The 15,594-nt window shown below is 37.0% G+C and overlaps 1 protein-coding gene across 1 annotated transcript in view; it reads left to right on the forward strand.

The window, feature by feature from the left end:
- Positions 1-15,594, forward strand: part of GRID2 (glutamate ionotropic receptor delta type subunit 2) — a 350,310-nt gene that overhangs the window by 128,475 nt on the left and 206,241 nt on the right. Inside the window, exons 6-7 of the mRNA XM_087736257.1 lie at positions 1,370-1,531; positions 8,930-9,049. Coding sequence (XP_087592383.1) covers positions 1,370-1,531; positions 8,930-9,049 — 282 coding nt within the window. The remainder of the gene's footprint in view (positions 1-1,369; positions 1,532-8,929; positions 9,050-15,594) is intronic.

Here is a 15,594-nt window from a genome sequence, read left to right on the forward strand (position 1 = left end):
GTAAGGAGAAAGATGACCTCTTTCCTGGATGCTAGGTGGGGAAGGAGTCTGTCATAAAACCTTTCTGTGAGAACTGTACAGAACAGATTGCGGATGACACAGGCAAAGCCAATGTAAAGATGGAATTTACATAAGACAATAAAAACATTAAAAAAAAAGTTATATGGAAAGGAGTAATTAGGTAGGAAGAGAGGCTTTTTTATTTTCTTTTCTCTTTTTTTTCTTTTTATTAAAGTGATGTGTGGATTTGCCAATCAGTGTCTCAGATGTTCAGCATTATTGTGCTTCCTTGACATACACACCCTTCCAATAGCTGCAGGACTTTCCCAGTCTTTGGATATTTTTAAGAGGTAGAATAGGGGCATTCTCCACAACGTTAGCATACGTTCCTATTCTAAGCTTCCTTCTTCTAAGTTTTTGAGCAGACCATCTGTATGGAGAAACCCTTGCATAGAGCGGTCAACATATTCCGCAAATCTGGGAAATGTCTTTTGGCTGGTCTGTGACTGATGGAGGAAAAAAACAGCAACCTTGCCTCAGTTAGAAAATTGCTGCTGGCTAGTTTGTTTTCAGGCATGAAGAGTGCTCTACAGCCCCCTTCATACTTCAGCTGAGGAAACTGAGTTTCCCTCAATAACTTCAGGCCCCATAGCTTCAAATGACCAATAGGTTATCTAAAAATAATATTCACAAAGGTCCTTCTAATTTCTGAACATCATTTCTCTTCCCAAGAACCTTTGTACAGGAGAGCTGAGGTTTCTCTTTATGATACTTTTAGTAACTTAAATGTTCCTGGCATTTGAGGACAGAAATGACTGAAATAAAGCTATATTGTAAACTACTTGTTTCAGAAGTGCTCATGAATTCTGAGCTTCTGTTCTTTCCCGTTCAGGAACAAAAACCATGCTGAAATGATTTATTTTAAATTTTAAGATTTTCTGTTTTTCAAAAGAACAAAGCAATCTTGAAGAGAATTTGATGGTGTCCAAATATCTGGTGACTGAAAAATTGAAAATTGCAGGCAACTGGTTAAAAGTAAAAGTCTGTTTACATTCACAAGTAGGGCTTTAAATCCTGCAAGTGGAGCTGCGCGAGTGATTGGGCTGCCCATACTTCACATGTAGTAGTGCTTTGTAGTGTAGTAGCTTAGTTTGTTGCTGCAAATTGCTTGTAGTGTGACAGCCCCTAGCTGCAGTTTCTACCAGAGCCAAAGATATGACCTTTTGACTCTTACAGTTTCTTCTTAACACAAAATAAGCCGTTTCATTACCAGAGGATTATGGGTGAGGCAAAACAAATGATAAATTCTGGCTGCTGGCAGACAACCACAAATAATAATGCTAATACTCTCTTTTTAATGTCTTTGCAGATTTCAAACCTGTATATATATGACACTGTCCTCCTGTTGGCAAATGCCTTCCATAAGAAGCTGGAGGACAGGAAGTGGCACAGCATGGCCAGCCTCACCTGCATCAGGAAGAACTCTAAACCCTGGCAAGGAGGACGATCCATGTTGGAAACCATTAAGAAGGTACCTTTTCCCTGTATTTCCTTGTCTGTTTTTTCTAAAATACTTGCATTAGGCAGTATTTCCTTCTGAGGTGCATACTATTCTTGCCAGTACCGGAATTGTCTTTTCAAACAATAGTTCTGATATTATTTACAGTTTCTGAATGAAAATAGTCTTTAGTTGTTTTTGTTTCTTTTCCATGTCATAATGAGCGTATTTGAAATGAAGTCAATGAGTTTGTTTACCAAAACTACCAAACTACTACAATTTTCAAGTACGAATAATATCCTATTGAAAAAGTGCCACAGGTTAGGAGGTAAAGCAGATAAATTTACTATTTTATTTGTAAAGGAAAAAAAAAAGGTTGCAGAACTACACTTGGGTAATGTTCTGTGGAATTTGCTGTTGCAATGCTAATGACGTTAATATAGTGAAATAACAGAAATGAGAGTGAGGAAAACCCTAATTCATCTAGTCTGTATCCTGCCATTGAAGAACTGTTCCTATAACAGTCTCTACAGTGCTTTATCCAGTGTTAAGCTCTCACTACTTCCCTGTGATGATTATTTCATACCTTAATCATGCTCATGCCCAAGATGCTTCTCCTGTTCTTCAGTCTTTATTTTTTCTTAGTTATTCCCTTTCTTCATGATATTTACAGCCTCCACATACTTAGAGACAATTACGCAGCCTTCTGTGTCAGTATTTAGTCAAAATATGCATAGGTTGGTAGTTTACCCTTCCCTGTAAGTTATTTGGATCAGTCTCCTTATATTATTGATGTCTTTCATAAAACTGCCTTCTCATTTGTCTGCATGTACTTCCTGGTAATGTATACTTACATTTAAAGTGCTGGTGGTGCCTACATTGTAAATATACAAAAAATCCCAGGACAGTAAAAAAAAAAAAAAAATGGTGCTTTATTTATGGCTTTCATTAAAAGGACATAAAAATAATTTAAAATATAATGTTGTTTCAAGAAGTTGCTGTTCTGCATTAGGTCTTTAACTACACCGGAAATTATGGTGATGCAGGCAAAATGTAAGGCTCCTTTGAACACTGCTTATTTTTTCCCCAGTCCCGGGTCAATCTGCATTAGCTCCAGAATAATAGTTCAAGGCTTTCTTTGGTGCCTGTCCCTAGTTTCCATTCTAATATTTTGAAGTCATGAGACTGCAAGGATAATCCAGGACACATTTCTTATTTCAGGGGCAGGATATGGCTTTAAGGGACTCTAAACTGTATTGCCTATCAGAGCAATTTCAAATTCACATTTGGCAGTCCCATGTATTTTAAGCTATGTTTCAGGCAAGGCTGGTTTTGGAACTTTTCTTATCAACTTGCATTTTGTAAATACTGTTGCACACTTTTTGCATTAATAAACTAAAAGCTATTTCTACTTACTCAAATCCGAACGGGGTGCCTGAGCTGGAAACATCAAAATACCTACTTACACTTTAGAATTAGAATTTACTATCTGTGCTGGAGTTTCAGGCAAAGTCTTGTAGCCCTACTAGCATCTAAATTTAGAAGCACTCCACCATGGAAGGGGCTGCTGACTGTTTTGCATTATCATTATTTGCTTGCTTGTGTTGTTTGTGGATGTGAGACTGATCCTGTTCTCCTACACAAACTATCCTTTAAGCTGTTTCTTACCACCATCTCGTCTCTTTGCATCTCAGAGTTTATTCCATTCTTTGCCACATCGTCCTAGCTATCCAGTTTATCTTCTTTCAATTCTCACCTCTTAAAATGATGTGATTAATAAAACAAACTCATTCTGTGACCTTTCACAGAAGAGCTGCACTGCGTTGAAGATCAATTTATGTAGCTCTTAACCCTGAAACATAAAGAGAAAAGGCCAGGAGACATATGAAAGCATTCAAGAAGGCAGGAGCAAGTGGAAATTCCAGGGTTGTGGTTAGCTTGCTAGAAAATTAATCAAATGCCAAGGAAATTTCTGACATGTGCAGCTAGCCAGGCTTGAATCCTGTTGCTTTTGTGTTTCGCTGCTATTTGAATGAGATGGCTTTGATAGGAAGCCATTTTATTGGTGTAAATTGAATAATACAAATACTCCTTATGCTGCATTGTGCTGACAGAGATTAATTTCTAGAAGTACCATGCTAAAATTGAAAGGGGGAAGAGTCAAGGAAAAGATGCCTAATTCCAGCTTGCCTGCCTTTGAAAAGGACTAGCAACTGAAGTAACTGTTCTCCTGGCAGCAGCAAAGCAGAGGTGACTTTGCCATTTCCTACTGTGCACAGCTGAGCTCTTGTTGCTAAAAATGCAGAGAAAGCTAGCTCTAGAGGAAAAATCTACCTTCTAGAATCAGAGACCCAGGAACAGAACTATCTGACAGTGTTTTAGCTGCAGAGGGAATCTCTCTCTGATTTCTGGAGAGGAAAACAAGAGATGGGAAATCTCTATAAGCTACACACTGAAGAAGGTAAGACAAAGGGGTGCTGATGTTCTACCTGTAGCAGCACTTGTTAAAAATAGGAGCACTCTGGTGGTAAATAAACTAATTTCTTTATGACTAATGAGCTAGTAGGGAATGAGGGGGAATTAGTTTCAAACATTTCTTGAAATGGCAAAATAGCTGTCTGAATCATTCCCTATTGTCATTTGTTACTTTTCACTGTTGAACATTTGATTCCTGCGTCGCTATTTCTACAAACAACTCCAAAAGCTGTTTTTTCTGTGTGAATTCAGCTGATTGGACAAAGTAAAAAAAAACATTTTAAGCCCACTACAATTATTAAAATCTAATATCTGTTTCTACCCATTCTGGAACTGAATAAATAGTTAAATTCATCAGGAAATACAATCCTTCTAATGAATTTGGCCAGCTCTAGCAATTAGTTCTAAATTCACTTCTGTAATAGGAACTATCCCCAAACACATGCTCACTTGTTTATTTCTCAGTAAAGCTATTTCACAGTGAGAGAAAGAAGTATTACTAGAAAATAATTCTACTGTGGGAAAAATTAATCTTCCCAAATAGCCTGAGAATAAATATAGGTAGGATTATATGGAGGAACAACTCAGAAAAATGACATCAAGTTACTGCATATATCTTCTCTCACGCTTACCTGATCTCTTCCCAATCACATTTGTTTAGCTCACTGACAAACAGCAAATTTTTAGTGCTAGCAACAACGTAGAGCCTATTCCTTTGTGGAAAATGAGTTGTACCTCGTGCTGTTTCATGAATCATGCATGGAATTGTCAACTAGTTCTTGTCTCAGAAATGTCAGTGATGTTCAGTGGTGACGTGCAAAAAAGATGCCAAATTATTTTTCAGGCAGTAGATTAGGGTCTCTTCGCTAGCAGCTAAAAATGGTATGTTGAGTTGAAAACTCAACAATGTTTTCAATATCAGATTTTTTTCAAGAATAAAATATGAAACTTATATTTAATGCTTATAGTGGTTTTTTTCTGCCTGTAACCACAGTCTTGTCCTTAATTGCAAAATAGCTAGTGTCTGAGCACAACCATATTTTGAAAAACAGGGCAAGTTTGAACAGAAACTGTGAGAGCAAGTACGATATTTTATAACTGATGATTGGCAAGCTGACATTCCCAAGTAAGGTCCTGACTGCTGGGTAAATAGTGCTTTCTTCAGGGACTTACGGTATAGTAGTGCCTAAGCGTATATAAACCATAGTTTATCTTACCAGTCTAGACGGGACTCAAGTAGGCTTTAACTATATTGCCAAGCTTTATAATAGCTCTGCAAAGCCCAGAGCAGTGATCAGAAATGCAAGTAAAACATTTTTGCCCTAACAACTGACATTTCACTCTTCAGTTTTAAGTGTGTCAGGAAACTGCATGGTTGTGGCTCAACCTTAGAGGAATTTGAGAGAGTAAATAATAAATCTGTCTTCATTTTTCCCCAATAGCATTGTGTCTGTAAGTTAAATGGAATGAAAAATTTCTTTGACTCTTACCATTATCATAATTAACGCTAAAATAACTTGGAAAAATCTCATCAGGAAGTTCCTGGATCAGTTGCTGTCATACAGGTGGCCATTTTCTCTGTGATCTTCTTCTACTATGCGTTAATAGAGGGATAAAACACATGCCATAAAGTAAGTGTTTTAGAGGGATCCACACTTTGAAAGACTATGCAGAAAAATTGGAGCAGTGTCCTGAAACTTTTCCTAGGCAATACACTGTCCCACTCTATCAGCCCATAGCAATAAAACAGGCATGTGTAAGCCTTGTAAAAAGGCTGTGTGGGACAATGAGGAGTAGTAAAGAGCAATAATAGGATTGCCTGGCCTGCAGGTCCAGCAAGGTAGGGCCCAGGCAGGGAGGAGGCATCAGGACCTCCAAGAAGTTTTCTATTAGATATTTAGTCTTGTTGTCGGTATTATATTGGTGGTTCTTCACTGTTTTGTCTTTCTACCTCTGCCTTTCCAAGCCAGGAGCGTTCCCATCTAATCTGAGCTCTTATTACGTTATTTGCAGATGCACACAGTCTAGGAAAGAAAGCTCTAATCAAAGACACTCTTACATGAGAAATTTTCAAAGCGTGATAAAATTGCCAAAATAGAAGAATGAGAAAAATTGTTGTTATGGTTACCACTGCATTTCAGACAAATAAAAATAACTAACAGACTTACAGTTTGTATCTTGCCCCAACAGTTGCAGCCATTTAAAAATCAAGGTAAATAAAATTACACAGTGGTTTTGGATTGAGACTGAATTCAAAAATATGGTAGGTAAGTCTGTTAACCTGTACTATACGTTAGGGGCTGTGTATTTCCATGGAATCCTGTGTTTTCGTAAAAAGTGGATTTCATTATTTCAAATGTAACTGAGGTGAAATACTTCTTCAAATGATTTTTTTAATCATATTTGCTCAAATAAGGACAAAGGTTATAAAAATAAAAAAAATAAAGTTTTAAATTGCTGTCTCAAGTCTCAAAAAATCGTTTACATTTTAGACATGATTCTATCTTCACGTCCCATACATTGCTGGAAGTACTCAATTTGGAAAATAAAGTCACTTTCATTTTCTATATTGAAAATTCCCAATTTAAAACTACTTTGTCACAAAATAAGGAAAAAGCTTTCTCCTGTACGAAGCATCTGTGTTAACAGATTTTAATTTTTTTTTGTTGCATATTTCCTTTGTTTTATCATTTTGTTCCAGAGTTTTCCCTTTCTTTTTCCAGACCTTGCTTGTGGCTCACTTGGAATTGTGGTGCAGCTCAGGTGGTCTATAACAGTTTAATTAATTTTCATACTTTACATACCTCAGACCCACAGATTTAATTCACATTGTGGGGGAAAAAGTTTTAGGAAGTAATATAGGAAATACGAAGTATAATATAATAAAAGCAGTATATGGTAAGGGGTCAAAGTGGTGCAGGACTAGGAAGAGGTGTATGTCAGGGAGGGCAAGTCAGCCAGATGGAGGCTTTTGGGGATCAGATGGGGATCCCAACTGTGCTGCTTTGCAGGCATTTCTATATCACATGTACTGTGAAATTCTGGCTTAATTAATCAGAAAGCCAGATGAGACTGTATGAGAAAAAGGTATGTGGAACAGGTTTTTATTTCTGGTTTGTGAATAGGATGCAGTCAAATTCAAGTTAGCAGAAAAGGTTTATATTTGTGAAGCTCAGTTATTTACCTAAGGATATGTTCAAATGATTTTGCAGGTAAACACCAGCTCACTCTCTTTGCTCTGAACTGGCCAGAGGTGTACTTACCTCAATCTAAAAGCCATGAAGGTGTGATTATTACAGGATTGTGCTCAAGCTAATAAGTAACCTCAGTGTCATGCTAACCATAGCAACATGCATCAAAATTGCCTGGCTGGCTCTCACTGAGGGCGAAATGACCCGGGGTCTTCCTGCAAAAGACTGTGCAGATGTACCCTTAATCAGGATGTTGTTTTTTCCTTTTTTTTTTTTCTTCATTTTCTTTCCAGTATCTCATCCAAAAAATAAATAGAAAAGATCAAAGAAAGATTAAAAAATATATATACACAAAGTATTATCTTGTTTTTAACTGAAAATGGCACCTCATGAAATATTTATGTAATATTCCCTGACAATACTAGTCTCTAGTAAGTTTTAAAGGTATTATCTCAATGATCAACTTCCTTATTTTTATTATAATCATATTAATGTTTCATAAAAGGATGACCAAATTTTGTTGGTTCACATTAATCTGCAATGGAGATGCAAATTTTGTACTCCTTCCTGGGTTTTCTCCAAACTGAAGATGTGAGAATAGAACTTTTAAAATCATGATTCAGCAAGCCTCATGTGCTTAGCTAGGTAGTTCATATTGCAAGAGTTTATTTTCCATTTTTTTCAGTTCAAATAATAAAGCTCTTAACTGAAAGAGCAATCACAACTGCAAAACACTTGCCTTATGTTTTGAAGAACAGCTATGCGTTTCATATGGTTTTACACCAGAGGCAGATTTTTTTCTTTTCCATACTTAAAATATTGTTCAAGTTTTTTGGAGGAAGTGGGTTAAACATCTAATTTTCCCTGAATCTGAAAACTGAAGAAATTTTTTAAGGCTAAATGTTTTCATTGTAGGCATTTCACGTGGCTCTGTTCATTTTACAGGTCAGGTCATCACAGTTCTTATACAAAGATGAAATGTGTGTCATGTTGAATTCACCCTGGAATATTTTCTGAGTATTGCTGTGGCATGTATAGCCTTTTCAACTCTGATTCTTTGTAGTAAATATTCACTGTTTCATCTTTAGTATTTTAACCCCTTCTGACTAAAATGTAAAAAAGTAAAAGCAAGCTTGAAAATATGCTGCATTGTTGCTCATCTCATGCATTATTAGCAGTAGAGAAGAGTTGTGGAGGAAAACAGAAAAATCACTATATTCAGCTAGACAAGCCCCTCTTCATTTGTACAGATCACTTATGTTGGGCTCAAAAAACACCTAACTTGATCCAAAACTCAGCCTGATCTTACATGGAAATCTCTTTTGGGTAAGAAACATTTGGGGGGAAAAAGCAAAAATAAACAAACAAAACAAAGTTTTGTGGAATTTCTTTTATATATTTGTCTTTAGTTTTGCTTCCACTAAAATTAGTCACAAACCTTTTTTTTTTTTTTTCATCGGGCTGGAATGTCTATACATATATGCTGATGGGTCAAAGAACAAAAATTGGAGTGTAAATACACTAAAAGTAAGATGATTGCTTGTATTGCATCTGCTTAGCATTGCTGAGTTTGATTCTTCTGTGAGGAGCTTAAACGATTAAGGCTTCAGGATTTTTAGGGAAATGTGGTCTTTGGAAAACTGTCCTAACTCTGGTAGTTGTGTATGTATTCTGCATAGTTAGTGCACGAATCCCTTGGAGAAACAGAAGGTTATTATAATTGGTTACTTCGGAGTTTTCACTCCATTCTCCTTTTTTCCAATAGGGTGGAGTGAATGGCTTGACTGGAGAACTGGAATTTGCAGAAAATGGGGGGAATCCCAATGTGCATTTTGAAATTTTGGGGACAAATTATGGAGAAGATCTTGGCAGAGGCATCCGCAAGGTGAGGCTACATATATTCAAACAAGAGACTTTTTTTACTGATTTTTTTTTTAAAACCTTTTTTGTTTTCCGTGTTCATAGAAAAGTGTTTGATGGCAGATAACATGTTGCTGTGTATTTTTAAGAGGATTAAGAAATGGGAGAAAAGTCTTGAACTTCTAGATACTCACGTATTTTATTATTGCAAAGAGGCCTTGCAGTAGGTCGCGTTGATCAATGTATTGTTTGTAATACCGAATGTGTTAAGCTGCTGGTTGACTGTCCCAAAAGACCAGTGAAAGCTGTTTTTTTGTAACCCTTGCAACCCATTTCCAAAATAGAAAATTTTATATTGAATTATGTTTAAAGTACCCATATTGACACTTGATACTTACGGTCAAAGTGGGATGCTGCAACCATTAGATGATTAAAATTCATAGGTACAGAAAGAGAAAATCTGTTGTAACAGGAAAAAATTCTGTAATCTCTTGTCTTCATGAAATAAGTACACAGTGTTTTTAGTTGAAATTAACTTTTACAGAATGAGTATAATGTTGTGTATTTAACTGCCAGACACAGTCCAAATACTTGGACTGAGGTTGTTTGAGGAAATGGCGTACATCTCGAGCAAAATTACTTTTTCTTGCTATTTCAGCTTTGCTGGTCTGTAAAAATAAATTTAAATCCTGTGTAAGGAATGGTGGAAGCAGGTCTCTATTTGCAATACATACCCTTATACTTTGGACAACTGCCCATCTGGGATGGCAAAAGTAGCAAAAATCATATGGTACCTCTTAGGAAAATAGAAGACTAATAGGCTTTTCTAGGAGCAACTCTCCTTCAAAGACAGACCTCTTGAAAGATAATACCATGATCTCTTCATTTAGTGTGTCAGATTACACTGGTTTTTATATATGAGGAACCTGAAGTGATCGTCTGAAAGCAAATGACAGAGAAAGTTATCTTAATATATGTAAACTGGTTCCATGTGTCAGTGTCACTATATGATGAAGTACATCATTTGTCTGTATACCTTCTGCAGTAACAGATAAGTGCTCTGAAAGAACAGAGAGATAAATAAGAAGTTAAAAGTGTCTCTAAACTCCTGAAATTTCTCCTCTGCTTTTCATTGGAATTGTTATTCCATTCCTGCTTTTTCATCTGTTGTCAATACCTTAATGTACACGCATGCCTATAGCCATGTCACCTTGAGCAAAGATCCTGACAGATGCTTCGGAAACTAAATGGAACTAGATCTTCTTGATATTTGGAGGCATGCTTTGCAGAGTCTTTAGGCGACCAGAATGTTGGATGAGCCCTTATTCCCTCACCTATAAATTCAGCCTGTTTCGACGTATTTTGACTTGATTTGTTTCCCATGCTATGCATTGAGAAGCTATTTATTCTTTAGAGCAACCAGGTTGTCCTTCTTAAGACAAATCTGTATTTCTTCATTTAATTTAATTGGTTGATTTTGGCTGTTTTTTGACTTCAGGCCTGTCTAGGTGAATGCCTGAGTGAAGCATTAAATTCTGTTCTTCCATTTCACAAGAAGATAGAAGAGAGAGAGAGACCCACAGAAAGGCCTTGGAAATACAGAAGTACAAAAAACCTCCCTAGCCTTTCTAACTCTTTTCCGATGGTTTAATTTAGATTTACAGTGCAAATTTAAACTATGGTACAGTTTACCTTTAAAGAAGACATCAATGACCATGGGCACACATAAGTTGTGCAAAACAATGACATAGGACAGTCTTTTTGAACTTTCCTTGTTTACCCTTTGTCGTAGTTCAAGGACAAAGAGACATTCACTGTCTTTGAAAGGAAATAGATTTGAAGTTGGTCAAAGAGAACAGAGTTTTGCACAGAATATAGACCACGAAACTCAGTGTCACAAGACCCTGTTCAGGAGAAAAGCAAAGTTAAAAAGTAAGATACTGAAAATATGTATTTTTTTATATTTGCCAATTAAAATTAAATATAGGGATTCTAAGAAAATTTTCCTGTTGAAGGTTGCACTATAAATGTCTGTCCTTACAGTTTTGTGGTGCGTTGCAGCTGGTTAAAAAGAAGAAAGTGTCCAGAGCAGAACAGATTTAATCTGTTCCAATTTTTTTTTCTAAACAACATTCAGTGATCCAGATAAAGCTTTAGAAAGAGTCCAGGTGTAGGGAAAGGAATTTTCTTTAGAAAGAAATTTCTGTATATATTGTGAGAATGTAATAATTGTTCCTGGAAGCATCTTTCAAAAAAATTACAATATTTAATTGGAATTATTTTTATTTTTTACACTAAATTGAATAGGAAAAGGACTTAAAATAAATATGGTATTTATAATCAATTCACGAAGTTAAAAAAAGCAAGTTGGGGATCCTAAAACATTTACACCGGAGATAGAGAAGAAAGTAAAATTTTAAGGGGAAAATGCCATATGTTGATTTTACTCTTTTGACCAAGTTTATATATTTTATCTTTGATTAGGTTTTACTTTACAATGTATGAGCCACTAGTGTTGGAAGCAAATCACAATAATTACAGGAGTCAGATATATTTTTGTTAGCTACACTAATTAAAGTGCACTTCAGATTTTCATGTATTTAGTGGTCTGACTACAGAACTACCTAACCATTTTTATTTCTCAGCTCTAGTGGAAGCAGCTGCAATTAGCAGATTGACTGAAATTTCTAAACAAGTGCATCTTCTCTGATTAACATGTTTCCAAGTACTTTTATAGGCAATAATGAAAGGTGAAACTGTGACAAAAACCCCACTGAAGTCATTGGGACAAGAAGTTCATACCAAGTCAAGTGGGTAAAGAATTTAATTTTTTTTTTTCCTGAGGAACAATCAATTGATTTTAATTAAAGCAATTAAAATTTTAAAGCACACACAAATTTGTCAACAGGCCAAATTCTGCTCGAAGTCAGTTCTATTTGGGTTCCAGAGCCACTGGTTACTTCTGAAAAGTTCACTTATATTCACAGGTTAATATTCCTAGAACTTAAAAAAGTAAACAATTTGGGAAACACCAAGAATTCATGTTTGTGTGTGGTTTTATTGGCCAAATTAAGCCATGTATCTAGCAGAAACTGTCTGCAAGTCCCCTCCTTCAACTTTCATGGGCAACTGTCATACCTGGAAAGCAGTGGGAGCGTTCATGTGGAAGTTGATTGTGTTGGGGTCCTTCGTCTAGTGACAAGTTAACAAATTCATTTGCCTGAAATACAAATTTGATACCGTTATGTCTGTAAATGCCATCCTTCACCTTGCCGACCATGGATCACTTAGGCTATATGTGTTGCCAAAGTTGGGTACTTGGAGTAATACAGTCAGATTGCTGCCAGATACTGATTTTACTGACACCAGTGGTGTTACCATCCCAAAGGAACTGCAGAAACACTCTTGCTTTTACACATCATGCTGTGGCTTGTGTTTGTGCAGATATAGTTATACTCGGTGGGAGACACGGGTGTATTTCTGACATTTCTCTCTTGCATTTGTGTGTTGGTATTTGACATTTGAGTATGTATTCTTTGACATTTAAATTTCAGTGCAATACTTTTATCTATACTGCTGAAATAAAAGCTGCCATTCCTCTGAATAACCATCCAACAAACAAATGAACAAAAGGGAGTTGGTAGCTCAGAGGAGTACTGTCTTACATGTTAGTGGTGTAGAAAACAGCATTGCAGAAATAAAGTGGTTTTCATGTTTCTTTCAGTGCTCCATGTAATTCAGAATGGGCTCATCCTCAAAGGCTCTGTGCTACACCTTTTGAAATTTAGAGGACTTTCCTCCTGGTCCCACACTGGTTTTCTTACCACATGTGGACATTTGGAGATCATGGTGCATTTTGCTCTAGCTCCATATCCATATTAGCATACACCCACCTCCTGTGCATTTCTTTTCTCTTCTGAAGACAGTTCCTGTCATTTCCATCCAGTGGGGGAATGAGATGACATGCCAGCCTCTTGCATCTCTTCCTCTCTGCACCAGAATGTCCATGTCAAGGCTTTCTTTGCATTCAGGACACGTAGGGATGCCTCAAAGCAAGAATAGAGCTGTGGGCATGCAGGAAAACAGATACCTTGGGTGGGACACCTGGGCTTCGAGCCCTCCACATTTGTCCGGTAGGATAGTAGGGCTCTGTCCTAAATGATTTTAATATGATGACCTGAAGGAGGAAATGTTATCTATTTTAATCCCAGGGATATCTGCAGCACCAAGCATTTCATATGAATGTGACTGAAGGCCTTTGGCCATAATGCCCGACAGATGTGTTGTTCCTTCCTCCTTCTGCCAGTGCGAATGGCAGGGCCTTCCCTATGGAGTCAATGCATGCACGTTTTTATTTCACAGGTTATTAAGGGTTACGTGGAACATTCTGTAGTTGTGTTATTTATTCAGAGATGGGAAATTGTATTGCATTTGTTTGGTTTCATTCTAGTAAAATAATTGCTATTTCTACTTCATATGAGAACAGTTCTTGATTACAATAGTGGCGTTGCTTTGTTATCCGGTATATAATTTTTTTCTGACATTTGCATCATGAAGCAACATATATTCCAAGTGTATAGTTTGATCTTGGGCAAGTTGCTGTCTCTTCTTATAAAGTTAAAACTTATTTTTTGCATCTTTTATCCCTTATTCCTTTTTGCTTCATTAGGTAAAAAGAGAAGTTATATAGTTCTGCTAACACTTATAACTAACACTATTTAGTAACCAAGAGCAGACAAAGTATTTTCTTCTTGGTTAGCTTCTTGGTTAACTACTTGAGGTAAATGATGGGTTTGCCTGTTCCTTTTGTGATTGTGATCAAAGGTAGAGCTCTGTAATGTGATTTAAAAAATGTATTTATATTGGCACCTGATACTTTAAGCTGTGATCTGTTTCAGCTGTTTCTAAAGGCTGACATGCAATTTATGATGTGACTGAAAGATATACTTGCAATTTACAGAGATACGGTGTATTTTCTAGTGAGCTGAAAAGAAATGTTGCTGTGCCTGACTGCTTTGCCTCTAGTGTTGATAGAAAAGACGGACCCGGCACAGTACTAACATGATACTCTCTCTAAAGCAACTTTAAATACATAAGCAGCCTGCTAGAACTGAAATAAACTACTTGGTACTAAAGGTAAAGAGGTAATTAAATACCTTGGTGAACTGGGACCTGCTGTTCCAGTTCAGCACAGTACTTCAATTTGCTGTAAACCTGCTGAAGAGTACCATTTCCTTCCTTTATTCAGTGCTATCCAATAGATGAAGATACAGTGACTGATTCTTTACTTTTTGCTAACTTCTGCAAATCTTTTGTGAAGTTTCAGTGAAATTTAATTTGGTTGGAAAGTGTTGGGAATTTGCATGTTATTACAATGAAACTAGTGTTAGTAGAGAACTGTGATTTACTTGGAAGTGCACTTCTGTTTAGCTTAAAAGTCAAACTAAATGCATATTTGAGTCTAATGCAAAATTGAAAAAATGTCTCTATCCATAATTGTATTACTGGATTTTAAAAAATAGAAAAGTTTAAAAAATTTCCTTCTCTTTGCTTTTGAATAAAGCATTTTTTTTTTAAATCTGAGACTGCGGAGAGACAGACTGACTCAAAGGAATCAATAGTGTACCATTTGGAGAATTTGTCAGGTTTTGGACTCTCTGAATCAGATAAGGGAGGAGGGGGGGAAACCTAAATCTTGGTGCTGGACTGTCCAGGTGCCTGCCCTGCCCCTGGGCTGTTTGTCTGGATGAGTGAGTATTTCAGTGTTCATAACAAGTACAAAGTAAAAAAGCCAGAGATGGATTTGGTGGCTTGGTGGATGCTGCCACAGTAGTATGGAAGACCAAGGTTCCAGTCCTTCTTCTAGTGATCATTAATAAATGCAGAGCAGAGCTGCTAGTACAGGCAGTGTTATGAGCAACATCTTGCCCGTGAATTATCCCCCTGTGAAGCAGGACATCACCAGGAATACGTGAGAGCCAGGATCAGGTTTATGAGCAAAATCACGCAGAACACAAGCTCTCAAACTCCAAACTAATGCCCACAAAGCCAAGGCAAACATAGTGCAATAGAGATGTATTATCCCACCTCTTTCTTGTTAGAAGCAGCACAGTCAGCCATGTCTGCTGAGCTCCGGTGTGCTCAGGCATTTGAACATAGCGGGACCTGTTGTAAAACAGAAGGTGATTTTTAGGCTGTAAGACAAGCGGATGTCCAGATTTCCCAGTCTAGAATAATAAGGTTAAATGCCTGGGTTAAAATACAACTCAAATAATTAACATACAGGTTTATCCAATTTTCAGCATGCAGGTGGATGGCTTTTAGCAGTGACGTTTATAGGGCTAGAGGAGTGGGATTTGAACCCTGCAAAAAACCTTTCAAGCCTCTCAGTAACTGCAGCACTCTGGAATGAAGAGTGCTGCAAAAGCTGAAAATGCTCCTGCATTGGGAACAGTGGGGGAAAAGGGAAAATGCAGGGTGGCAGGAGGGGAGAGTGCCATAGGACCCTGGGGAGAAGCATTGATGTCAAACAGAAATTCCCCTTAGGACCTTGGTGCTCTGTAGTATTTC

Source organism: Nipponia nippon, unplaced genomic scaffold, assembly GCF_047370975.1.
Source record: "Nipponia nippon isolate SJK-2023a ecotype South Korea unplaced genomic scaffold, ASM4737097v1 scaffold_6, whole genome shotgun sequence".
Classification (NCBI taxonomy): Eukaryota; Metazoa; Chordata; class Aves; order Pelecaniformes; family Threskiornithidae; genus Nipponia; species Nipponia nippon.